This window comes from Dermacentor albipictus, chromosome 2 (genome assembly GCF_038994185.2).
Source record: "Dermacentor albipictus isolate Rhodes 1998 colony chromosome 2, USDA_Dalb.pri_finalv2, whole genome shotgun sequence".
Classification (NCBI taxonomy): domain Eukaryota; kingdom Metazoa; phylum Arthropoda; class Arachnida; order Ixodida; family Ixodidae; genus Dermacentor; species Dermacentor albipictus.
Genome location: NC_091822.1, coordinates 133,059,061 through 133,086,690, shown reverse-complemented (window position 1 = coordinate 133,086,690; position 27,630 = coordinate 133,059,061). Strand labels below are relative to the sequence as shown.

Below are 27,630 nucleotides of genomic sequence, written 5' to 3'. Positions count from 1 at the left end.
CTGTAGATTTTCTTTCCGTGATCGGAGTCCCCTGTAAGTAATTATAATTAAGCTAAATAAAGATGAATTGCGCTAAATATGTGCAAAAAAAAAGACAAGCGCTTTCTCTGACGCATTAAGTTCACATTGATTGCTAGAATAGTTGTTTACGTAACTGTGGCGCTAGACAGCAAACAAGCGCTACATAATAGCCAGGTATGCTAGGACTCGCATCTCAGATCAATGACATAAAATGAATTGAGCGCTGTGTTCAGGGCCACGCAACAGCGAGGTTTGCCGCAGACCGGATCGCTGAAGCTTTGCGCAGCATCTGAAAAAAACTTCAATCATAGCCGGCTAAAATTTGCTCTTGACGGCCAGGGCTGAGGGGTATATCGGTACAAACTTTTATGCCGCTTCATTGCGTACGTTTGGCGGCGATCAGTCGATACCGCAGAGACCACCGCGAAAAGTGATTAAGGTTTCAGGGATCAGCCTATCGCAAAAGTGTCAGCGGAAAAAAAAAAGGGGGGGGGGGTATCAAAATTGGCAGCGGTGGGATTCGAACCCACGTCTCCGAAGAGACTGATGCCTAAAACCAGGGCCTTAGACCGCTCGGCCACGCTACCCACGCTCCGGTAACGTACCGTATAGAGTGCTCACTGTTTCCCTTTTAAATGAGGGCCTATAGGTTGACGATGTTGGGAGAGCTTCACGCTCGTCTAGCTGACGCGTCAGTGACACAAATGTCGGGCTGCTGCGACTTAGACAAAGTTACTCCCTGCAGCCCAAATCTACATATTTGCGTGACTACGACATCGTCCAAGAATTAGAAAGCTGCAGTCCATTGTAGGTACAGAAGTGTTTCAAGCTTCCACCCATACCGGAACAGGGCTATACTTCCGCTGGGAGTCGAACTCGCGGTCTTCTACTCAGTGCTTAAAAGTTCGAACGGACTAATCACAGAGCAACTGCGGGTGGATAAGGGGCGATAATAGTCGAAATTTTATGGTGATATGGAAATGTTATATCGGTTATCGTGCAATAATTGAATAATGTCCCTTTGCGTATGTGTTGTAGATGTGTTCCGCATGTGTTTCAAAAAAAAAAAAACTGTCTCGCGTGAGTGTTTTCGTCGAAAAGAAACCATGAGAGAACTGCACATTAACGATTATGCCGCTACTGTCACTTTACAACGGCAGTTATAGTAGAGTATGGAAGGTCACTGCAGTATTAACTTTTCACGTCTCTGGTTTAAAATTTGCGTCACAAGATGTCGCAACCAGCGTTGAATCGAACAGAATTTACTTTTGTTTTTTACATAAATATTCTTAAGGTTTGATAAGGATATTTCAACCCATTGCGAGAGGCTATTCTTTGGGTCCAATTGAGTGTGTACTACAGTATGTAATCAGCGGCACACAAACCGCGAATGGAATTTATTTAGATTCCATACAATAAAATGGATTCACACTAGGAGTAGCGAGCATCGACCATGATGCCACCCTCCATTTCACAGACATTTAAAAAAAACATACAGACATACAATCTCTACATACAAACACTATTACAAATGCATGCCACAATAAACACACTCACATTGTTTGAAAAAGTAGTGCTTGAGTGACTGAACGAAGTTGTGACTGTGCTTTATGATATAGGAGTTTGTTCTACACGTTGAACATCTTGCGAATTCTAGCAATCAACGACCTAAATATTTTTCCTTTTTTTGTTTGTGGAGGGTATAGGGTGAATGTTCCAGCATCCATAAGCAAAATTTCGAGTGGGTAATGTGTGAAGTGATGCGTTAAAATGGCATTGCAAACATTCTTTGGTATTGCCCAAGAATGTTTGTGCCAAAATTACGATATATTATGAAGCACGCTCAGTGGTGGTCTCCGGAATAATTTTTACCACGTGGGATTCTTTAGTGTGCACCCGATGACCGTTAAATGGGCATTTTTTTTTTCTGCATTCCGCCCTCATCGCGATGCAGCAACATCAGCCGGAATTGAACCCGCGACCTCGTACGCAGCAGCGCGACGCCATAGTCACCGAGCTACCGGAGAGGGTAACCCGATAACAGCGTTGTTTGTGCTGCACGCAGCTCCTGTAACCCGATATTCCGCAATACGTGTACGGACAAGCTAATTCTGTCCGTTCTTTGGTTTCGACTGTTTAGTTAGTCTCTCAAATTCTAAAGTTGGCAGATGTGCGAGATGCCTGCTGGATGGCGGAGAGTCGCCGTCCCCTGAGCCGGTGGGGGGCCAAGTTTTTGGCGGTGACGCTTCCCGACTCACGCTCCTCGGGCGCCACTTCGGCGGGAAACACGACGCTCGAGCCGCGGCCCACAGAGCTGCCTCCGGGTCGGACTCGGGTGGGAGTCGCCATCGACGAACTCCTTGGAAGCAGAGACGCGGAGCGCCGTCACGCGATGAGTAACGAATGCAATGTAGCCCGAAGCTACCGAGAAAGCCAGTGCATGTGCATCAGGAAGAAAACTTCGCAGCTGGATAAAAATTTGAGCGTGCCAACTCGCTCCAGCACTGGGACCAGAAATGTCCTTCTACTCATGCAAGGGGCGGTAACGCCCCTTGCATGAGTAGAAGGACATTTCTTTCATGAGTAGAAGGACAGTAGAAGGACATGAGTAGAAGGACATACCGGTAAAGTCGGTGCGTTCAATCAACTAATCAGTCAGTTTTATTCTGCCAAATAGAGTACAAAGAGGCATATAAAGGTGAGACCCCAGGATCATAAGGCAGTAAGAGGGCTCCCTATATACTTTAGGGCTGGGCAGTATCGAAGATACCTGTATCGTAGGTACTATACTAATATACTCTTTGGGTATCTTGTATTTGTATCATGATACTTTCAGCAACACGTGTATCTGTATCTGTATTTTCGATACATTATGCGATCATGTATCTGAAGATACAGGATACACTCGTAGCAAAATCCGTGGACAAAGCCCGTGTCAGTGAGGCAAGTAATACAGGCCAGTTAAAATTTATTACAAGAGATATTGATGCTAACTATAGCTTTTTAAATTGCCATACACGATTGAGAAAACTGTATGCTGCGCGGCATTAGTATTAACAATGAGGAAATATGCACCACATAAGTTTTTAATTATAGCCATTGAGTGGAACGTTGCAACTGCAGAATAGAAGTTGTGTGACTGTTCATATAGCATACCCTTTTGCTAAACACTTTGCGCTTATAACATACTTTCAAGAAGTACATTCTGAGCATGTTGTAAAATACATTGTTTGTGCACAGCGCAACGCAGAAAAAGGCAGAGCGCAGAAAAATATAATCTTAAACCGCAACGCACATCGCTTCAAATTTCGAGTTTCTTGATTTAACTTTGCAAGCGCTGACACAGTCACTTATACATACCCGCACACACGTTCTATAATGAAATTCAAAGCAGCAAAAGTGGGCGATAAACAAAATATAACCGTTTTGTTGTATTTCTTCTGCTAGAAGGTGTCGCGCAAATAACTTGGCGCCAGCACGTTCTTTGAAGTCATTTGACCTGAAAAGGCACTATTTGCAGATTATTCTGTGGCAGCTGCGCAAAATTTGGTCAGAAGTAGATCACTAGCAATGATTTGCATAACATGGAGACAGAACATGACTGCTACAACAATTAGAGAGCAGCGTGCAAAAGTGTGGCCGTAGATAACGCAGTAGCCCGTCAACCACTCAAACACGACGTTGTGTTCTTTGATCATCACGTATTGGTGCGTTTTTCGTATCTTCCACGCGAGTTGTTCACAATACCTGCAACGAATAGTTGTAAAGAGACAGTGTAGGGCCGCCTTTGAGTCGCGGAATATTGCCCACCAATTCGCCGGTTTTTGATTAATATAATAAACAGCGCCTCAGAGGGCAATGAGCTCCGATCACGTCGATGTTTTCAAGTGGTAAATATTGCACCTGACGACTATCGATCGTGAATAGATAACCACTGCACCGGTGGAACTGTTCCCACTGCAGAATTAGATATTCTTACATAAGTTCGAGCTTTATATAAGCGCTTTAAAGTATTTTTACTTCCTTTTTATAGATCTTTATTCTTTGCAGTTTATAAGAGTTTCGTAGCTGGTTTCCGCTCCATCACCCCTCTCCGCTATATTGCTCCTCCAACGCGATTTTACACCCTTTATGCTGCCCCTGTCCACATCCCCGTAAGCTTTTTAATTACGGTCTAGTTCAATGACACATTTGCACATTTTCTCTTGCAAACACCACAATATCTGCTGTTCTTCTCCTGAGTACAAAGTCAAATCAAAATGTGTTGCCTATACTGCGGCACGTCAAACTTTAACCTAGAACCTAACTTACGCGCATTTTGAACATTGGTACAAGCTCACTAACCCGTTCCGTTGTCAGGATGATGATAATGAAGAATTAAAGCGTCTCACTTGAAAAGGGATGGGGGCATATCTCATCAAATTTGTTCTTTTCAATTTTTTGTGTTTCTATGTCTTTAAGCGCCTTAATGCCCTACGCTACATTTGCCATTGTATGGAAACACTAAATTCATAGCGCGACGTGTTCTTTACAATTGTTGTTAGGTTCACAGAACGCATGCAACCTATTCAGTGCATTCAGTGCAGTTTCCCAGCGCCTAAGTTCGCGTACTACTTGGCGCTTGCAGATAAAAAGATGTGCCACATCTGCTGAAGTCATGAGTGGCCCTCGCTAACACTCCCAGGGTTATATCTTGTAGACATACTCAAATACCTAAGAAAGCCCGCGTCAATGTGGAAGGCGTGGCTTTGGCTTTCATGGGCAGAAAGTAGTTTTTGCGTCCTCTTTCTTCTCCCTTTACGTTATCTGCTCACTTAAGTTAAAACCACACGTAATTTCGCCTATGCTTTCCTTGGTTTCATTGTCTGTTGGCTTCGTATGGTAGCGTCTACAAAAAAGTTGAGCCCCTCAGTCCCCTTTGTTCTCGTTCTACGATTTATTCTTTTGTGACATACGCGTAGTCATGCAGAAGGCATTTGAAAGTGTTATAAAATGTTAGTCCTAATTTCTTCAGATAAGCTTTTCCAGAGTCATGTGGCAACACATGAGCATGGAAACATACCATATACCGTATTTATCTCTGGCGCTGATAATGGTTGAAATATGAACTGTATAATGGCGAGCATTGATCTGATGCAATAGTTGTATTGATGGGCATCTTGCAATAAGGCGAATACGTGTGAAAGGTAGTAAGATGACGTGTTAATTGAGGCAAAGATCTATGGAGTCATATGAAACGCTATATAGGCAAACGCTCAAGGTCCCTGATTTGTCTCCACTTGAGGCAAAGGAATTAGGCAGGTTGGTGCATTTTTCGTTCATTTATCCTGGCTTCTTTTTTTTATCTTTCGCAATACACCCCTGAACAGTTACACAACAGCTATCCGAATATGTTAGTCACAAGAAAATCTATTCGGCTCCGAGCTCTACCAACAGATCTGACAAGGAGGAAAGCGAATGGCACACAGTGAGCACGAGTCATGCACACCTCGAAGTGAAGGAACATCTTAAAACCAAAGTACTTCTTCAAATGCTCGCAAAGGTGAGGAGGTTGGCGGAAGTTGTAAGAAAGTTGAATTTTTATGCAAGGAAGCTTAGCATGTATGCAAAAATTGAAAAAAAAAGAACAAAGCTAGAAAGCTAGCCCATTCAGGTTCCTCAGACGGAAAGCTTGGCGACTGAGAAGTTCATCCAGCGGACGAACGAGGCAGTGTAGCATGATATGTGAAGTTTAAACTTAAAAAAAATGTCGTTCACTTCAGCATATGGAACAGAGGGTGGAGGCGAAAGCCTGCGCACTGAACAAGACATTCATTAAATTACCTGACATTCTCGTTCGAACACGTTGTTTGTTACTTCTGATTGTTTTCTCCAACCAAAGGTCCTGGGTTCGAGTGCCTGAATTGGCTCTGGCTTAATTAACGGTGCCTAAATTAATGTCTCCCTAATTAACGCCATAGGTCGTGGGTTCGACTCAAACGAAAGGTCGCGAGTTCGAGTGCCTTAACTTTATATTAATTGACAGTGCCTTAATTTCGCTTTAACACCAAAGGCTGTGGATTCGACTCCCACATCAGCTCGAGGATTTGATTCTCCCCGAAGATCGTTGGTTCTAGCGCCTGAATTAACTCCATCCTAATTAAAGTTTCCTCTTCGTTTTGTCATGATGAGCGACATCGGGCCCAGTCGTGGAAGGAGACGACGACGACGAACGCGCGAGCAGTGCCGAGAACGCGTCTCGGCGCGAGGCGAGCTCGCACGACTTTTTTTACCGCGCGTTGTGTTTTAAGCCCACCGTCTGATGAGGCATTTGAGGCAGTTGCCTTAAAATGTTACAGAGATTGCGAGAATTGTCTGATATTAAGTAAGCAGTACTTTGGCTCGGCTGCTACTTCGCTTTGGCTTACTTCTTTAGCTAGCTTCTTTTAACCTCCCTCTTCTTTCCGTCTTTACTTCCCCTTTCCATTTTTCTAGTGCAGGGTAGCAAACCGGAGGCTATAACTCTGATTAACCTCCCTGCCTTTCCCTCATTTGCATCTCTATCTCTCTCTCTCTCTCTCTTTATGCATGTCTACCCATCACTACCAATCATTTAGTATTACAATATTATAACGATTACATATGTTGGCCAACTTTGCCTTTGTTTTGCAGATACGTCCTTTCAGCTGAGCGGGAACGCTGTCACAATCGGCTTTTTATTTTTGTTGTTTTTTTTTGTTACGACCATGACGCGACAACGGCTGACGTCACCATTTGTTTTATATTTTTAAGGCAACCAATCATCTACTATTACGCTATTATCATATCCAACAATTAACTATTCTATCATTCTTAATACTCCGCATCCCAAACTATGCTTCTTTGTATGCAGACGTGTAACGCGAAAAAGTAAGCTTTTGAGCAAAGTAACATTTCAAGGTGGTATGACGAGAACGGTTCTCTCATTTTTCTTTTTCATTTTTCATGATTTTCTTATCAATTCTAAAGCTACCAGTCATCTACCTTTACATTATTGTATAACGAACAAATGTCGAAATTCGCCAATTACGCATTTCTTTTTCAGATACACGGTGTGGGACTCATGGTGTTACGGAAAGATTTTGCTGGTTTACACACCAAAGAATGCTTACGCATTAAAATGACACACCTCGAACTGCTGGCACATATGAAGAAGATTGTCGTTAGCTAAGTTGTGAAGGCTATGAGTGGACAATGTGACAAAGTTCGACATCTATTAGCATACCTGACTAGTTTAACTGGCATGTCAACCATTGGCACCGAGTGATATGATATCGCCTTCCGTACATGACGAAACTTTCCTAAGTAGATTATGTATTACTTGCATGCACTGACAGCACATTTTCACAGGACTCTTGTGCCCATTTCCTTTATTCTGTAAAAATGTTGCCACCGTTACTCTGGCTTACTCGCAGACGCACAACATTTCTTGGTGGGCGACCGAGTTTGAATAAAATGTAGTGTGCTGACCCCAAATCCAATCAATTCTTTTTTTCGTATAGTCACCGTGACATCCAAGACCACCGTCACCCCTATGGCTATGTCATGCAGCATGTTGAAACGGCGATGACTTTCGCGATGGAACGTTAACACCTGTTCGACCTGCACCGATCCTGAAGGCGGTACAATGGTGCACAGTTTCTACGTAGCGTTATCTGATACGATGAAAGTACTCTGGAATTAGGGCCAATGCCGAAGACGAGGGGTGTAGCCCAGTATTAAATGGGAGCTCTGACTAGGAAACAAGACGACAAACTGGCACGTGACGCAGGTGCCAAACTTCTCAAAGAGCAATCGGCTTTGGTGCGAGAGGCGTATGCGTGCAATCATGGTCTATTGATTAAAGCACTGGGCTGCTGCGCTCAAAGACACAGGCTCAGTTCCACTGTCGACCATGGATTGCTTTCTTAGTGCAGATGTCCGAAATGTGCCGAGGCAGGAATCTTCGTATCGGTCTACCTACTTGCCTACCTATATACCGCGAAGTGCGTGGAATCGGGCAAAGAATGCTTGGCATTAAAGGGACGTTCATGTGGCGGTTACGGTCCTGTCGTAGTGACAAGCGTACTTGTCTCGCTTTTTCCTGTGGCCGTTTTTAACCGACGAAAAAACTGTTCCGAGTTGTCGCTCGGAGCAAGACACGACTTTATGTATCCGAACTCTCTCCACTGTTGTCGCCGATTTGATCATCACAATGTGACGATATATACTTCTCCAGGAAAGCCTCTCGGAGCAGCTCCATAAGAAGAACTTATGTTCCCGCTTTTTTCTTATATCTCGAAGCAATCTATCGGAATGCCCTTGATTGGTACCGGCGAGTCACTCCGAGGTAAAGAATACCGACCTGATAGAACGGCGACTCGGGCTCCAGGGATCCGACAAGGGTCTCCTGCGCTGCAGCTCGCCCGTACTGGCCCGCTCTGACCTCCGAGTCGCCAGGTCCGACAGGCGCTCGGTGACGTTGGGCGTCAGCGTGGAGGGCGGGCACGACTTTCTTCGCATCGTGCCGGGAGACGGCGACGGCGGCGGAGAGCTCCGAGCACCGGGGCTGCCTTCGCGGAGCGAGGCGACGGCCGGCGGCTGCCGCTGCTCGAGAGGAGGCGGCGTCGTCGACGTGGAAGGCGAGGATGCCGACTTGGTGGACTCCGGACGCACCGACAGCGTCACCTGCGTGTGCTGTTCGTCGCTCGTCTGCGGCGGAGTCGGGTCGGGCGACTTATCGGGCGAACTGCTCTGGCCCTTCAGCGCAGCCCAGGCGGCGCCGCACGTGAAATGGCCGCAGATGTCCGCCATGATGGACGCCATCTTGGGCAGAGCGACGCGCCCCCTTCGACTGCGCGTGGTCGCCGTGGCGGTAGACTTGTCGGGGCTGTCCCTGTAAAGCGAGGATGCATAGTGCGCGGCTGCATGGGCGGAATGTGGGCGGCATCGACCTTTCGTGTCGTCGGTTTCGCTCCTTTACAACTGTAGACGTGTGCGAATGTTCGAAATCTCCGAGTAACCGATTCAATATCGTCCTATTTGGTTCGAGCGGTCCTCGAATCAAATAGTCGCTACTCGCAAGAGCAAACGTTTTTCGTAATTTTCGCGTATGTCACAAGTACCAGCGGTGCACAATACAACATGACGCTGAAGTCAAAAGACGCAAATTTATCCCGTGGCGCACTCCTTTCCTGTCCAATCCCGTGAACGAACCCCCCTCCCGCGCACCCCGCAAAAAAGAGAAAGAAAGAAAAAGAAAAACGCAGCCGCACACAGCGTGCATAGACATTACGAGCGCCGATATAATGCACGTACTGTCCTATAGGCCGACGGGTGAACTGAATGGTGTACTCCTTCGTAAATTATTCGCTTCATTTTTGTACAGGTGCCACATGAGGCGAATGTTGAAACATACTGCGTGTACGGTGCAATGGTGTCGTTTGCTGTCACATTCTAGTTTTTAATTCGAGGGCGTCAGTAAAATTAAAGGACATATTTCACTGCGATACGAATTATACGGACACTTCAGGTGTATTTCTGACGTCGTCGTCGGCGTCGCGGGGAAGTTCCGGATAAGGTCCAAGTGCGATAACATATCAGCCGCACGCCGTGTGCTGTGGGTGCGACTGAAAAAGAATGCTACGCTAAGCCGAGAAGGGTATTGGCTCAATCTCGCTGGGAGTAAGGCAGCAGTGGCGGGGCGTGGGGGTGGGAAGAGGGAGAGGGCTGTGTGTTTACCTATAGGGCGTGTTCGCGCGTGACCCCATGCTTGTTAATTTAGTTAGTCCATGTTTACACGTTTCTACTGTCAATAAAACTAGTATGCTTACTTAGTATACTTATCTAATGATTTGCAATCTATATCGATGCATTGGCTGTCGGGCGAAACTGCGACGTTTTTAGCAACGAAGAGGAAAATGGTCATACATCTCACTATAGCACAAGCTATACGTACAAGACTTGTTTATTATCTGCACCAAGTATAACAGTTAAAGAACGGGTCAGCTACCACCAGGGCTAGTTCGCCGTGAGGCAAATTACGCGCTCCGCGCAGAGACGCGAAGTACAGCTGCACGTAATCACGGTTTCACCGGTAGTGGGTTCACAATATACACCGCAGGGTGTTTGAACCCACCACCTCCCAGCTTCGCAGAAAGAAGCGTTCATCGCATCTTTGCTGGCATAACAGTCAAAGAACATTTACACTCTGGTATGCTTCTCGGTGTCAGTGACTTTATTAACCCAGCCTGGCAAACTTCCGTAGAACTCGTTCAGTATAGCAGTGGTGGTCTCAGTAGAAACTTCAGTAGTAGTTGAATAATATGTAGAGCTCCCAGTGACATCTTTTACGTCCGCACACTTCATTGAATAAGAACGGTTAGTTGCTCGTCCCAAGACTATTAGAGTACCCCACGCCCTAAAAAGCATATAAACGCAAACTACCACACCGACAATTTATCAGGGCAGTCGCAATCCGTAATTTAATTCTGACAAGTCGTTGCAAGAACAAGCGAAGTATTACGAATTTTTAAGTGAAGCTTTCTTTGCGATCCTCTCCCGGACTTTCTCGACAATGACTGCTGGCTGGGTGAGTGCTGCCGCTACTGATGTCCCAATAGATGATACTTAAAAAATCGTGAGCCTTTCCACTCTGTGAAGGTGGTTGACCAGCGAAGCTGCTTAGCACACGACACGGAGGTGACACATAATTTTGAACAAAGGTACGAAACTTATTTATTGTATTGATGGGTGGTCATCGTGACGGATCCTACGCACGCTCATTTATGGTCTTCATCGGTGGCCATTATTTCACTCGCAACTGCACTCACAATCTTTGATAATGTTAAATCGATGCACGTACGCCACTGGGTGGTTGGTTGGGCCGGATCGCTGTGGCATCGCAAGGGATATGTCGGCAACACGGAAAGCGTAAACCGCTCTCTTTTCGATGCCGACAAATCCGCATTGAAATCACCGACAACGACAACAGGGGTAGTGTCGTCGCAGCTAATTCACGCAAAGTGAGTAGCCATGAACCTTACGAATGGATGCAACAGTGCTACAGTTCGCCTGCTAAAGTGAGGCCGAACCCCTACTTAAAAAGTGGAAGGGGGGGGGGCTATCCCGCCCCTCCCCCCTTCCTGACGTTAAGCGCTGGACGTACATATCACTCTGCGGCGGTGGGGATTGGATCTTCCGTTGCAAAATGCTGTCCATCTCTTGCACTAGGCGCTCGTAGTGGACCGGTGACAGAGTGGCCCGGCGATTTTGCATCTGTAATTGCAGCACAGAATTCAGTACACGCTTTATGTAGCTGGAAAATACACTCTTAGCTTGCTTAATTGAACACCAATGGCACGGAAACAAAAAAGAAAGAGCTTGATATCTGCAAGCGTACATACTTTTGCCTTGCCTACTTAAAATCTCAGATTCACAAAAACCTTATACTGTCTGCTAACATTCTTAGGTTCCCTAGCTACTTGCGTAAATGACTTAGCACTAGTCTCAAATAGTTGACATCTGCTATGGCGTCATGTAGTTAAAGCAAGCCGCGCACTATCATCTCATGGAATTTAAGAGTTCTCACTGGCAATACGAGAGCTTTTACAAGGCGTTGTTTCCTTCTCGTATTCACGCACACATTCAAGATTACCGCAGTAAGTTACTCCTTCATATGCAACGGATGCATGATTAAGATTAATATGCAGAGCTCCACACGTAAAGCGAATGGCTCTATTACGTTGTACATGTTACTTCTGAAGCATAATTATGACCTTCTGGCTTATAAACAAGAATGTTTGAAGACCGTACGTTCTTATCAAATATGAATTTGGGCCTAGCTGGTCAAGTCCTCTCGGAAGTCGGTGGTCTCTTGCATCGTAGCAATATAGTTCAACCAACACTGAACGTGATTTCACGCTTTTGCCTTCATCGTTTATGTGAATTCAGTGATCAGACATTGAAGACATCGCTAACAAAAGAGAAGTCAAGTACACGAAAAACTGTATTTATATAGGTCTGTTAGAACTTTGCGAACGTATCTTTTCTTTTTTTACTTTTAAGTGCATAAATTTTACAACAGCCTTGGCATATCTGTAGACTTTCTGCAAACAATCAGCTAGGAAGTCCCCATGATCCACAGTAGGCTGAAGGAAATAAATTTGTAACAACTGTTGTCCACAAGAAGTTTGTAGATATTATATAGCCAAGAATACAGATTTTGAGAAGGCAGTGCGCTCTAGAGGCGTATAGAGAACCTACAGATTGTCTTAATGTTATTGTAGTTTTTGTTAGCAAATCGAACATCTTGTCCTGCAGCATATATGAGTACATAAATGAAACTGCAGAGGACTTGTTCACGTCAGAATTGAAGTGGTTACTAAAGATGTCGCAGTTTCGCCCAAAAGGCGAAGCATCAATTGCGATAGCAAAATGTTAGACAGCTAGACGAAGTAAGGATAGTACCTCTATGAGCCATATAAACTTGTAAACATTCGTTACCTACTAAATTAACAAACACGCTACACGCGCAGAAATGCAAACATGAACACATCTCGCTCGACGACCACGGACACTCGTTGACGAAAAGGTGTGGTCACAAAAGCTGCAGCAGTGCCGAGTGAATTGCCCTTCGTGCTGCCTTCCGCTTCATCACGAACTAAGCGGCGAGAACACAGCGCACACGAAGCCATCAGTCCTGGGCGTACCTAGACTCTGTACCCACCGTAGATGGCTTTCAAGATGGGGCCAGTGTGGCCGCGCTCATAAGCGTCATGTGCAGCCGCCGCTGAAGTAGAAAGCCCCTCCCGCCTCACCCACCTGCGGCCTTGCGCACAATGGAAGACGGTGCGTTTTATGCCCGCCTTGGCTAGCACGCGCAAGATAGAGTCACCATGCTTTCCGCCCACCCTCGCACGCTTTCACTCGCACCCACAGCATTAGGCTCGCGGCCGCGATGCTATCGTATTTGAACTTGGTACGGAGCATCAGGGCGACAGTGACAGCGACGTCGACGACAGCAGCGGTAGTTCACCTGGACCGTCCTAATGATTCCTATCGCAATAAAGAACTTACTAATAAGCGTATAAAAGGTTGTAGAATATCCGTAGAATTTTAAGGATCTCAGTAAAGGGTCATTGCAATAAAGGATTCAAGATTACTGTAACCAATGCGTAACTTTTCTCGTTTAATATCTGCGAGGGTGGTACGGTTCTTCAAACGGCTTCCCATAGGCCGAACACGTGCCTTTGCCTGGCTCGGCGATCGAAACTGCTGCGAGACGAACTTGCATCGCAGGTGGAGCACGGCTTTCTCGAGCACCGAGCTGAGCACCAGGGCCACCAGGAAGTCGGGCAGGACCAGGGCGCCCAGGAAGGAAGCCGTCATGAAAGCGATCACGAGGGGCCGTATGCGAGCCCCGGACGCGCCCAGGAGCCACAGGGCCGTGCGCAGGGACAAGGTCGTCGAGTCGGCGGCCACGAACAGCGAGAAGCACGCGATGAGCAGCACCGAGTCAACCTGCGCGCGCCGGGGCCCCCACGCACAGGGCGCGGCGGAGAGGGGGTGCCGTTAGGTGGAGGGCGACAGTGTCCACCGCGTACAATAGAGACTTTTAGCCTGTCCGCTATTCCGGTAAACGGGAGTGGTTTGGGCGGATTGCCGGATTTGCGGGGGCGTAGCTAGATCGCTGCAGCCGCCTGGTAGCGTAGAGTTCAACCAGACAAACACAGAGCTAAAACTGCAGTAACCCACTATATCCTGCTTCGCTAGTGGTGCAAATTTTTGTCAGCGGCGTAATTGTGAACACGATTACGCCACTGTCGAATATTTACACCAGCAGCTAAGCAGAATATAGTAATTAGCTCTGTGTTTGTGTGGTTGAGCTTTGCACCACCAGCTGGCGCCACCAATCTGGCCGCTCACGTTTACGCCCCCGCTAAACCGGCAAACCGCCCGCACTTGCCGGAGTTCTGGACACGCTAAAAGTCTCTATAGGTCTGCCGGTAAATGACGAAGACGCGTTGTTAACTTTCCTGCGGAAGTGCGCGCGACAAATTTTCATTGCAGTCGGCGTGTCGAGATTGCATAAGAATGTATAAACAGTCTGCTATCTCGACTGACTACAGTCGAAGCTCTGGTTTCTCTCCTTAGATAAGAAATAGGCGACAAATTTCTCACAGGTACATCTGTAAACTTGCGTCCGATATTTCCGGTTTACAAAGGTTACAAGTGAACTGAATGCAGAGAAGAAGGATTTGAGAAGTACAACTTACGGGAAGTTTCAGTTAATCGGCTGAATGAACTTATCTCTGCACGTGGGACAGAAACTACACTGTAACGACTTCACAATCAAGTTGACCAATGCCAAAACAGCTGCATCGAGCGAAAAGCTTCGCGACTTGATTCACAAAGCTTAACATTCGCCATATACACGAAAGGTAAGGCGATACCACACTTCGCAGTTGATCGAGTAAACGTGGGTTGCCATTAAGCTGCGCGTGGAACTCACCCCGAATCCGTGTGCGGCGGCGGCAGCGTCCTGTGTGTGAACGCCAATCAGCGAAAACAGCAGCAGCGAGAGCAGGCACGTCGCCACCGGAAGCGGAAGTAGCCGCAGCAGCCACATGCTGAGCACCACGAGCAGGCAGTACGCGCTCCCGGACTTCTGCACGATGAGATCGCGGATTACATTTAGAGGCTCTATGACCAAGGGGTGGTACTGCGTGTCGCTGTGCGAGTCAATTTCACTTTCACGCAGAATTGCAAGGCGTTTTCAACGGCAGGTTTACGATGACAATACTTATGCGCACGCGTGCACGTACATTCATGGCAATGGCTGACATCCCTGCGTATCCAGCTATCCATTAGGACACTTGCTGCGCGTTCCCTTGACTGCCTGCATACTTAGCACTAAATTAACAAGCATGGTGTCACGCGCGCACCGGAAAACAAACACATCTCACTCGATGACCGCGGACACTCGCTGCCCAAACACTGGCGTGAAGAAGGGCGGCAGAAGCAGCGAGCGAATCGCCCTTGTGCTGCCTCTCGCTTCAACGCGAACAATAATAATAATAATATTTGGGGTTTTACGTGCCAAAACCACTTTCTGATTATGAGGCACGCCGTAGTGGGGGACTCCGGAAATTTTGACCACCTGGGGTTCTTTAACGTGCACCTAAATCTAAGCACACGGGTGTTTTCGCATTTCGCCCCCATCGAACGCGAACAAAGCGGCCACTAAAGCACTAAGCACTAAAGACGACGCGAAATGAAAACATTATGAAAGGCGTTAACCGCTACCCACTTAGTAAATTACCTGCACGGCAAAATTATGCTCCTTTATTGCAAAACTCGATTCTGTTGCGTGTACACAAACGAATTGGTTTTGTTATGGGTAAGTGTCAGGCTGTTCCTTGAAGTTGTCAGGACTCGCAAGCCAGTTTGTGTTTCATGGAGCCCTGAAAGCGGTAAAAAGTTTTAAAAGGGCTGAGGCGATTACTGCCTGTTGCGAATAAGTTGCTCAGCCCGAACTTAAACTAGACTCAGATGTAGAGGAGAGTGTGGTGATATACCTAAAATTCCTTGGAATAACCTCTATAGTGAGGTGGTTCTCAGAACGACATGACAACTCGGTGCTATGTAAAGAAAACGCACGAGTTGTTTTATGCATGCAGATATTGAAACAGTGTTATGTGAGGCTTACATTTTATGGATCGAAAAAATTGCATTCAATAAAAAATTAAATATTCTAGTCCCTCCTATCCTCACAGACGCGAAACAATATACGATGGTAATGTGGATTATTCACGAACTATTTTAATCGTATTCTTCGCCTTCCACTGCATTACACGTAAATATCCTTACTCAGGCGGCATCCTTGCGCTGCGAAGTATAGTTTCGAGCGCAAGGATAGTCGAATACTTCGCAATTAGTTGCATACTTCGGCGGCGGCCGCGTATGGCGCGGGCCCTATGTTGAAAGCTATGCGCCGAGTGCTGAGGGCTTCATGTGCACTGTGTTCTGGCCGCTTTGTTCGCGTTGAAGCGAGAGGCAGCGCGAAGGGCAATTCGCTCGCTGCTACTGCCGCCCTTCTTCACGCCAGTGTTTGGGCAGCGAGTTTCCGAGGTCATCGAGTGAGATGTGTTTATGTTTTCCGGTTCGCGCGTGACGCCATGCTTGTTAATTTAGCTATTAAGCGAATGTTTACGAGTTCTTGCAGTCGATTAAGATTACTAACCTTACTTCGCATAGCTGTCTAATTTGCTAACGCAATCGGTGCTTCGTGTTTCGGGCGACACTGCGAGATGTCTTTGGCGCGTAAAACCCCGCAATTTTTATCTCTCTCTCTTTTCTTTCCACTCTTAGGACTGAGTCCGTTCACCACATGCCATCTTGCGGAGCTCCGTTCCGTTGATGCAAGCTAGGCCTCACCTTCGGCCGTGTAGGCGTCACTAGAAGTTCCACCCACTGGGTTGACCTATTTCGTAATCTGGTTCTGGCTACATTGTAGTCTTGTTGGAAAAGAGCAGCAAAGAAAGCGGCTTTTCACGCTCACCGTGTTGTGCAGCAGCAGGATCGGGCTGAAGCAGACGGGTGGGGCCGCACATAGCAGGATGTGCGCCACCAGCATCCAGGCCTTTTCGCCGCGCCGAGTGTTTTCCGAAATGCGCACCGCCATCGGGCTGTTCTGGCGGCCGGCTCGCAGTCGACCAGCACCGAGAGGATTGAGGACAGTTTGCAGGCCTATTATGCGACGACACTCGACGCAGTGCCGCGCGTGGGAGGACGTTCTTCTTCTGGTTTGTCTCGTGCTTTATGTCGGTGATGATGATCATGAAGGGTTGTGAAAATGACAACCACGACCGTGATGACAACAGCCCACCCGCCCCTGGGGGGGGGGGGCGGAGGGGGGATAGTATAAGCATCGAACAGCAGTGGGAAAACAAAATATAGAAGAATACAAAGGAAACAGGTCATAAGTGAGGAAGAAAATACGTGCACAAGAAAATTCAACTTTTAACACAGAAAAAAAGCTAATAATAATAATAATAATAATAATAATAATAATAATAATAATAATAATAATAATAATAATAATAATAATAATAATAATAATAATAATAATATGATGATGATGATGATGATGATGATGATGATGCCGACGACGACGACGCACAGGGAACGCCATGAAAGAAATTCGCTGTTCTGTCGGAAAAGTGAAGCACCGATTGCGATAGCAAATAAGTAGATAGCTGTACGAAGTAAGGATAGTAGTTTTATCGGCCGCATAAACTTGTTAACATTCGCTTACTAACTAAATTAACGATGTTAGAATGCGTAAGCATGACTCAAGTGAGTGACTGGGGGAATAAACTCTTATTCGGTCCAGCAAAACGTGATAACACGCGCACTCGGCTAACCCCACGACGGGACTGACACATCTAGCCTGCCGTCCCGGTCGCGGGCGCGCTGGACGGCCAGGATTTCACCGAGGACGCAGAAAGAAACAAACACTGAGAAAGCGCTGTCTTCCTGCGTCTGCTTCTTCCTACGTCCTTGTTTAGTCGCGCTTACACATTCTATCATGGATTTGCACCAACTATAGCCCGACAATGTGTTTTAACTAAATTAACCAGCATGGTGCCACGCGCGCACAGGTAAACATGAACACACATCGCTCGATGACAGCGGAAACTTTCTGTGAAAACGCCGATTGACCTCCGCGCATCTGTCGCTTCAACGCGTACAAGCATCGAAAGCACAGCGCATACGAAGCTACGACACTACGCACACTCTGAAAACATCCCAGATCGCTTTGAAAATGAGGCCCGCGCAGGCGCGTACCTTGGCCACGTCCCCGACCGCCTTCAAGACACACTAGCGCCGGCTACGCGTCCGTACGGCGTCCGCCCAAAGAAAAGGCGTCTAGTACGGCGTCCGCGATTTGCGTGGCCAACGCCGTAGTAGACGCCGCGTTTTATGGTATTCTTTCGGATATGGCGTCCGGACTGTGAGGCTTAGATGACAGCATGGAAGAGAACATACCTTAAAGCGAAGTTTCGTCGAGCTGTAACTGTATAGAATGTGCCTCCGAAGTTGAAGCCTCGTTCCTTGGCTTTTCATTTCCCAGTGACATTGGAAAATAAATATTCTAACAAGGTAACTGATGCATCGTCAGGTTTTCAGGCTCCATAGCATAAATATACGCCTACCTTGGTAGCTGGGTATGAGTAGCATGGCAAACTCATTTAAGTATATCATACCTTCATTGTAAAAGGTTTGTGGGGCCCCCCTAACAACTAAATGTTAAAATTGTCCATTACAGTATCAACAACTATTCAACCAGGATGTTTTGATGAATAGCTTTCTTTTATTTGACGGGTACAGGCAGCGGGATTTTGTATTTATTCTATTTACTCTTTGCAAAGTTCATAAGTTCAAGAATGGCGTAGACCAACAAATGCCACCTCGCATCGACAAAAATTTTCACCTGATGATTTTGTTTTTCCATAATTTTTTTTAGGTTCAGAGCGTTGAATGCCGAACTGACATGCCAGAATTTGAGTTTAGAAAGAAGGTACGTTATGTTCTTCTGAACATAATAGGAAACTAGGAAAGACATTTCCTTTACGCCACGTAGCTTTTCCGCAACATGACTTCAAATTCTACTTCAGATGTAGTACATGATTGAGTTGCAGTGTTGTCGCTTCTAACGACATAATACATGGTACAAAATGATCTAAAGACTCCTTTGAAGTGCAACCATTAGGGCGGTAAAGGAATCCATATGCTGAAAATTCTCACATCGATTAGCTTTTGTTCATCTAACAGCGTGTACCATGAAAAAAAAATAACAGCCGAGGTGGTCGCGACCCAGAGAAGATAGATGACAGAATGTCATGTGTTTCTTGCAGACGTACGAAACGGCCTCTCGAAATGGCTTTATTGGACCAGTAATTGTGCAAGCGTCTCCTCAACTGCTTGGAGACACCGTCAATAAGCCAAAGAAGAATTATTTCAGCCAAATCGAAGAAACTAAATAAATCCAGCATGCACTGCGACCTAGATGACTCGATAACATTTGATTCGAACAGACAGCTTGCGCCTAAGGGTCGAAAGCTCCACGTCGGCTCAAGAGTCGGTGTACCAAGCTACCATAGCTGCCCACTCCGACGATGAGTCAACTGCGCGCACTCGTGGGTGCCGTCTGTTTCCTGTCCTTCTTCTATCAGTTCTACACCCTGCTGACCGTTTATCTCGAGTACAACTTTAGCGTCACCATGGACGAGCGACAGCGAAGCGACCACATTATCTTTCCCGCAGTCACTGTGTGCGTCGACGGCTGGTGAGTATCGCAAAGTGACGCGACGGGCCGTGAGCTGTGCAGCGTTGCACCTGGACGTAAAATTTGGAAACTACTCCCACGCTAGAATTGTTCGTAAGAAAAAATTGCTGCCAATACGATTCGAGACATATATTTAGCGAAGGTGGCCTACCACTGGTAGATAGCACTGACGAACGAAAGGCTTCGTGAATTCGGCCCCTGATTTTAGCCTGGGAGGCTGCGCAAGCATTCAAATCAAGTGCATTTAGTACAGTAGTTTGTTATGACAGGGGTAGAGTAAGCATAAGTACACGTTTGAGTCGTAATCACACAGCGGCTTCTCGATGATTGGCTTTATCGGGAAACTGCTGCAGCCGAACAAGAACAAGATGCACAATTTGCTCATATTCTTGCAAAAGTTAGGGTATCTTCGACTAGTCAATCCACACCTTTGGCTCAGGGTAGTAGCAAGCGCGGCCACTGTCAAAATAATAATGCGCAACGGCAGCCTCTTATTCCAAAGCTACGGAACGCCCATGGACAGACAACTTAAAGTAAGAGCTCGACCGCAACAACACCGCGGAGCCGTTCGATATATTCAAGAATTTTAGCGTTCAGCAACATGGTCAAATTTTTGCCTTCCTGCAAGCAAAATAAGCACGCGTCAGCCTAGCTTTCTTCAATGACACATATAGCACTTGGCTCAACAATTGATTATTGTTCAAGACTGTATAACATCTACGTCTCATTATTTAACGTAAAAATAGCAGTAACCGAAATAGTGATCTGGAGAAAACATCTACTAAATACTGTGCAGAGGGTCAGTCTACCTAATTTCTCATTAAGTTATTCTTACTAATGAGGTGTTTTCACTGAAAGTGGGCGGCCCCGTATATATATATTTTTAACGCTTGTTTTAGCGCCTGCAATCGCACATTTTATACACTGATGGTGACATACAGACTACATATCTGGTCACATGTTTCTTTCTTCTTCCTACAGATGACAGCGATGTCTATATTGGTATTAGTCTTCCATATATAGAAGGATGTGAAAAATTCGACCCATCGATATGCCTGGCGTTTGTTTCTTTAATATTTTTTTTTACTTTTTTTATGGGCGGAGGTGTCCCCAGTGGTGTGCGTGTATGCGTTCATGCGTGTGCGTCTGTATGCGTGTGTGTGTTTGTTTAGTTGTTTTCTTAAGAGCGCTGCATTATTCAGTGCTGAAACAAAGCAACGATGTCATCGCCGCTGGCTTAGTAAAAGAAAATGGAATTCTATATATATAGTATAACCGAAACAACCTTTTTTTTTTTCTCTTCACATAGGCTGAGCACCGAGAAGCTCTGCAAGTACGTGCCAAACAAGTGTAAAAAGCATGACATGGTGAGCTAACAGCGTCTGCTTTTGTCCGACAGTTTGTATTATTTGATGCACACTGCCTTAGTAGGCTGCTTATATATATTAGAGTTTCGTGTGGGCCATTCGGGCCACGCACGAAATTTCAGTGGCCCGCTCGACCTATAGGCCGGAATCAAGGCATTTCGTGCCATACATTATATTGTATGGATTTCCGTCTGTTTGCTCGTTTCCTTCTCATTGCTGTGTTACTGGATGCGGGACGCGCGTTCTCCGGCAATACTCGTGTACAAGATTGAAAACACTCTGCACGAACCTTTATTTGCGAGAGCTTCACGCTTAAGCCGTAAACACGTCGTTGCGTATCTCACCTGTGACAGTTGCACGCTGACACTGTTCCTGTTTTAACGATCCTGCGTGCTGTCAATTTTTCTTTAATAGTTTTGTTTTATCTCTGATTTTGACCCCAGATATATGCTCCCGGTCTGTACGTGCCCCAGGCAGTGCCAGAGCTGCGCAAGAAGGCGTCCTTCCTTATCCAGGAGCTGTTCACCTGCGTCATCAGCTCTGGAAGTCTACGCTGCCCTGCCTTTAACTGCACTGACAGGTGTGCGCCACGCACAGAATTGCACCGGACAACAGCATCCTTGAAAGGAACGGGAAAGGGTGCATGGGGGCAAGGGGGTGGGGAGGTGCGTGTAGTAATTACACGATCGTCGCCACTAGAGGCAAACCACACGAAGTGTTGCTCTGGAGCCACTGGCTGTACAGTTGAAAATTTTTGTCTGAGGCACGTGGCATATTTTGCCTCAGAAGTTTTCGGCATCACTGCATCAGCGAAAAGGCATGGTTTACGCACCGCCCTCGCATGAAGCCTCGATGTTAGCGATCAACTACATTAACAAGACTAAAAGCTGATCGAGACAATTTTTTCGCTGTTTTTCCACCGCGAATTTCATTGATCGCATACCATGTGATCGCGGTATGTGAAGGCATCTTCTAATATACTTAGCACGGACTACGAAAAAAAACTTACCGTCTTTTTTTTTATTGACGTGATTGGATTGGATTGGAAAAACTTTAATAAAAGTCCTGCAGGACGCACGTCAGCGCGCAGTGGGCGTCTCCCACGCAGGGACCGACAGGGAATACCTGGCGGCCGCTGCGCGAGCCTGCTGGACGGCCCATTGCTGGTCTTGTAGGAGCGGGCTTCTTAGGGTCTTCTCCCACTTGTCGGAGGTAGAGTCGGGCGGAGTGTTTCTGCACTCCCAGAGCACGTGTGCGAGTGTCGCCGTGACCCCGCACGAGGGGCACGCATCGTCTGGGTAGATGTCCGGGTAGATTATGTGTAAGGTGGCTGGGTTTGGATAGGTATCCGTCTGTATTAAGCGTAGCGTTAGCGCCTGCGGCCTGCTTAGTTTGGGGTGCGGGGCCGGAAAGAGACTTCGTCCCAAGTAAAAGTGTTTGGTTATTTCATTGTAGGTTATTGGGGCATCCCTGTTCGCCTCCAACTCATCGAGACGTAGTTGCCCGGGGTTGACGGCGCGGTCGGTAAGCGCGCGCGCAGCGTCGTGGGCTGTCTCGTTGAGGTTGGGCGGGGCGCCCGGAATCCGACCCAGGTGGGCGGGAAACCAGATGACGGTGTGGTGTTTGAGGGTGCTTGGATCAGCGCCGCGGAGGATGCGTAACGCCTTGACGGAGACGACTCCTCTCTCGAACGCTTTGATGGCTGGTCTCGAGTCGCTGAATATTGTCGTGCGCTTATCGTCGAGCATTGCCAGGGCTATGGCCACTTGCTCCGCCACCTCGGGATCACGTGTGCGTACCGTTGCGGCGTTTAAAGTCCGTTGCGAGGACGAGACCGCTACCGCGGCGAAGGCTCGGTTGCATCGGTAGGCGGCGGCGTCCACGAAAGCGACGTCGTCCGCTTTCTTGTTTACTCGTTTGAGGAACGCGGTGGCCCGGGCTTGGCGCCTGCCTCGATTGTGTTCCGGATGGACATTTCGCGGAATGGGTGCGATCGTGATCAGGTCGCGGAGCTCGCGGGGAACCGGCGTAAGCTCCGGTGGATCCTGGGTGTTCAGTGGGAAGTACCCGAGCTCGTGCAAGATGTGACGGCCGGTCTTCGTCATCGTCAGTCGTATCATCTGCGCTCTCTCCTGAGCCTCAGCGATCTCTTCGAGGGTATTGTGCACCCCGAGCTCGACGTCGTGATCGGGAGCCCAATGGCCCGCTTCACTACCTGTCGGATTAGTGTATTGAGCTTGTCACGCTCCGATTGTTTCCACTTATGCATTGCTGCGACGTAGGTGACGTAGGTATTGACGTGATGAAAAGGAGATAACTCACAAATTCGGTGCCAATTCCACTATTTTATGAGAAAGTCTGTTTTACACATGCTTTCTTCCACACTCACATAGTTCTCAAACTGGCACCCTTGTTCGTGCAACACATACATTTATACATAAATCCCACTTTGAATGTACAGCTTACATATCTACTGTATAAGCCCTCAAATGCGTTGTAGAACATGGAACCACAGCATACCTTACGCTCATGTGTTAAACAAAGTAAACGCTAATGCAAGTGTCCAGAAAGCGTTGAGATAAGCTGCAGAGGTACGCTAATTATTTTGGCACATCTGCCGCTGTATTTGTTCGTGAGCCATCTGGGCGTCCTGTCGATAGTCTACAAGATGAAATTTAAAGTGTGCCGAATGTGGGATTTATTGTATTGACCACTAGTTTATGGTAATTGAAGCATGGTAAATTCTAAGTTTCAATTTCTGACCGTCTTTTTTGCTCTTGAATTCAGCGAACATTTGGCGCAGGTATTACATGAGAGCTGTTTACATCGGTACTGGCTAGCCTCTATAAAAAAGAAGAATGATTACAAAGCAAAAAAAAATATTATTGAGTCAAATACATTATAATGAGACTAATGAATACAATTAATTCTACTAGCATCAAGAAATGGTCGCACGACGCTTCAGTTTGCTTGAAACTGAACAAAACCGCAAATAGAATAATGGCAGTAGCGCAGCTTCGCCATGAATTTCGTTAATGACACTAAGGCGCTCTTTTCGCAACTATTAAAAAAAGGGGTCTAAATTTTCTGTTCTTGCGGCGCTACTTTTCAACCCATGGCGAATGCGAGTTCTGTTGCTCACGTATCATCACAATACACCTGCTGCAACGACCAGTGCTTACAACGGCATGTTTTCTCCGCGTCTTTCCAGAATCGACAGCACCTACTACCGGCTCCCTTCGCAGCAGTGCTACACGTTCGACGTGAACGCCATGCCACGGCATGAGCACCCTTTTAAAGACTGTCCGAATCAGTGGGAGTGGGGTGAGTTGACCTTGCTTGCGACAATGAACGCCAGCATGCATACATAGAGTGCGTTAGCATGGCTTTTTGCAGCACATCGTGATATTGTATCCCACTATGTCAATCTATACCTCGGCCTCTGTTAGACGGTTTGAGCAAAGCATGTCGGTCGTTTTCGCAGCACATGCCTGTCTTTGAGGACGCTTTCTATAGAGCATTCGGTCTATATAGCTGACTCCCAGCCATCGCTGAATGCCGTGACATCATCTAGAACAGAAGTAAAGCACTTCTGCGGCAGCGGTTACGTTTTCTGTTAGGCCTATAGCAACCTCCAACAAACAAGTGATACTAAAGCCAGGGACAAAGCACCGTGATACTTTGTCGTCGAACTGAGCCGAGGCTAAATAAAGTCCAGTGCTGCCCTTAAAGTGTGATTTAACCAAGTCGATAGAACCCGATAATTTATTTGTGAAACAATAATTTCGTTAAATTGTGACCACTCAGAACACTCATGTTGATAAGATTTTTGTGAAGGCAGAAATTGTCGGCCTAGTGCACGAATTACAGAAGAATATAAAAAAGTATCATCCCCAGCAAAGCAAAATGCGCCACAAGAATGTAAATCCGTTGAATTGCTTGTAGAAAAGTAAGAAGAGCACAGTAAGAGTGGTGGCGTCTAAAGGTCTCATGCACATGCACAACCACGCAGTTACAGGCATTCATCGAAGATCATGCAGAGGAGGACAACACGATAGTTACTCAGTAGTGACGTTGGCTGCGCAAGGGAAGCAAAACAAGCTTACAATTGATACCCGTGTCACGCGGGCACCCACAAACTCCTTTAGGATAAGTGAACGCGAGACTTCCTAAGGGAGATCGACCTCAAGGAAGTTGTGGTCGTGTCACACGGGCAATAACGAGTTTCCTCTTTTTCCTTTCTTTTAAGAAGCCGCCAGAGGCGCATTCAGTAGTCTCTATCTCTCTTTTTTTTTTTACAAGAATCTCACTTGTCATTATGCTCGTCGCTATTATAACTAACGCTCATTCCATAAAAACATTATTCAAATATATATTTAATGCGAAAAACACGCCTCTCGTTAAAAATCACAGTGCGCTCACTAAAGATAGCAGTGCTGACAGCGGCGCTAGCCCCCCCGTGCTTATCTGTTTAACTTTGCGGCGTGGCGAGCAGGCAAACTAGACTAAAGTGCAACATTTCGTGCACGGTGACCCCCTTAGCTTTCCTTTTATTTTGTCTACTGTGCCGGTGTCATTCATGAGTGACCACACCTACCACTGCACGACTAGCACGACAAGTGCTACGTTCACACGAACCCGACGCGCGTAGGTTCAGCCATAAATCAGGCTGACCGAGTCCGACGTGATCGCGCTTGCATGAAGTCGCTTCTGGTGAGTCTGGATAACTACGGCACACGGCGTCGGGCCGAGACATCAATGTGTTCCAACTGGACTTCTGGTTCCCGCTGCCGTCCGCAGCAGCTCTGTTTCGTGGGTCGTATCGCTACGATGAGGTTGCACTACGTAGGGCTTGTCTCGGCCTCGTCATGATGTTATTCCCGCTGCCGGCGCCTAAACCGCGACGTCCCAGTGTCCCCGCGCAAGTCTTGGCGCTGGTAGACCCTACCCGTTCACGCGTACGTGCACGCTGCAAATGGGTCGGGTTGGGTATACTTACCCCACGCAGTGGGGCTGATTGAGCCCGACTCGACGCTTGTTCAGCCCGCCCGGCTAGTGTTTACATGAATTGGGCAGGCATGTTCAAGCCCGACAAGACGACTCGACCTGATTCTATCGAGTTCATGTAAACACCCTGGAGGAAGGAGGGGGAAATAACTTTGTTGCGTCTCCCGCGAGTTGGTGGGTATGGCCAAAGGCCCCGCCTAGGTGACGGCCAGGAGTTCGTGGGTCTTGGCGGCATCGTCGACCCGCGGGACGTCCCATAGTTGATCCTCGAGGGTGGGGCTGAGCAGCGCGGCTTCCCAGAGCGTGCGAAGGCTGTTGTTGCTAGACGCCGTGTTCTCGTTATTTTTATGTATTCCTCGGCATTCCCATGATATATGCTCCAGAGTGGCTCTAGATTCGCATGTGTTGCATTTGTACGTTTAATATATATCCGGATATATGAAAAGAGAAAAACATTTCGCCAGCGGCACAGGTTGAGAGTATTGTGCAGCGAATGACTGTTGTAGATGTATACTTGAAATTTTATTTAATTCAATATAACTCCCTTCAGCCATCGAGACAGATCGCCGATCTTCCTTGACCAAAAGCTCCATTAAAGTCCCTTAGCGGAAGGGTGACTGTGTGACACCGAGTGCAACTCCCTCGAGATATAGACGACGGAGTTAACATGAGTTTGCGGGTGCTCGTTTGACAAGAGTATACCTGTAAGTCGAGCAAACATGCCCATATTAATTTCGACAAGAGATGCTGGTTGCGACGAGCAGCCGCAACAGTTACCGTAATCATGATCAAAGAACATTACTCGCGCTCTCCCAAATAGATAGATGACCGACACTCAACCGGCGTGGCGCAGCTTCGCTAGAGAGGCAGAATTCATACCAACACGCTCAGAATCATCGATCAAAAGCAGCCAACGAGACCAGTCATGATCATCTGGGTGCCAGCTCCCCACGGCATTCCTGGCAACGAGATCGCCAACCACGTGGCTCGAGTTTTGACCCGCCGAACCTACGACGAGTAATGCGAGTCCAAACGCATGCGCCCTCCAGTCTGTAGTACCAAGACATAACACAACATTACAAGTTAACCCGCAGAACATAATCTCTCCCCCTCCTCCTCCCGCTTCACACACATAAATCACTACCTAGACAGCAGGAGATATTCTTCCGAGCTCCACAAGTCAATACATTGACCCCAACCAACCAGGTATCCCCCCACAGCCCCTACACAATTGTATCCGCAATGCCGTTTCTGCCGAGAAGCCGGGTCCCTTAGACACGTAGTAGGGGGTTGCAGACATTCCCCACTAAAACCTCCAAACCCCTATCACACCAACGAGCTTTGGAAGAGAGCCTTCGCCAGCTCTGACCGCCAGGATTAGTAACAGCTGATGGCGAGGGCCCAGAACACGGCCCGAGCTCAAGGCATTCTGTAATGAGGATGCCATTCCAAAGCTACATTCGCACAATAATGTTCTCTCTCTCATTCTCATTCTCTCTCTCTCTCGAGGACTTAATTCTTGACTGCTCGCCACATGTCTAAATTTTCGTCAACTATACTTTCTAAAACCTCATTCCTTCCGCGGCCGTTACACTTCTGCCTAAGATTGTATTGGTTTGTGTATTGGTAGACGCCCTCACCAGAGCAAGATCGGAGTCGCGTCAAAAGTTGGAAGCGATATCCGAATTTGCGTCAACTTGAGGAAGTCACTCCACTAGCAAACTATAGTCAAAATTTCGTCTTATCGCTCTTTTGTACGTATGGAAGCAACTTTCTTTGCTTGCGTGTCTGCTGTCTTCTCTATCTGTTCTATTGCCCTACCCCCCCCCCCCCCGCGCCCTTGCTGACTGCCTTTCAGATAACAGCAAACTGCACTGGACAGAGACA

At 47.1% G+C, this 27,630-nt stretch overlaps 1 protein-coding gene and 1 non-coding gene across 6 annotated transcripts in view; both read right to left on the bottom strand.

Annotated features, from left to right (window-relative positions):
- The window catches only part of LOC135917910 (uncharacterized), a 42,641-nt gene extending 25,778 nt beyond the window's left edge, over positions 1-16,863 (bottom strand). For 3 of the 5 annotated variants that reach the window (XM_065451566.2, XM_065451532.1, XM_065451556.2), the window contains exons 1-6: positions 16,580-16,862; positions 14,531-14,686; positions 13,267-13,539; positions 11,186-11,295; positions 8,384-8,914; positions 2,203-2,380 (exon numbers count right to left, since the gene is read on the bottom strand). In XM_065451566.2, coding sequence (XP_065307638.1) covers positions 2,203-2,380; positions 8,384-8,914; positions 11,186-11,295; positions 13,267-13,539; positions 14,531-14,686; positions 16,580-16,702 — 1,371 coding nt within the window. In that variant the 5' untranslated portion in view covers positions 16,703-16,862. Of the gene's footprint in view, positions 1-2,202; positions 2,381-8,383; positions 8,915-11,185; positions 11,296-13,266; positions 13,540-14,530; positions 14,687-16,579 lie in introns of all 5 variants that reach the window. The other 2 variants (XM_065451547.1, XM_065451540.1) reach the window with 2 other exon arrangements.
- On the bottom strand, positions 527-608 carry TRNAL-UAG (transfer RNA leucine (anticodon UAG)). The gene has a single exon. It is a non-coding gene; the product is annotated as a tRNA-Leu (tRNA).
- Positions 16,864-27,630: the final 10,767 nt, after the last annotated feature.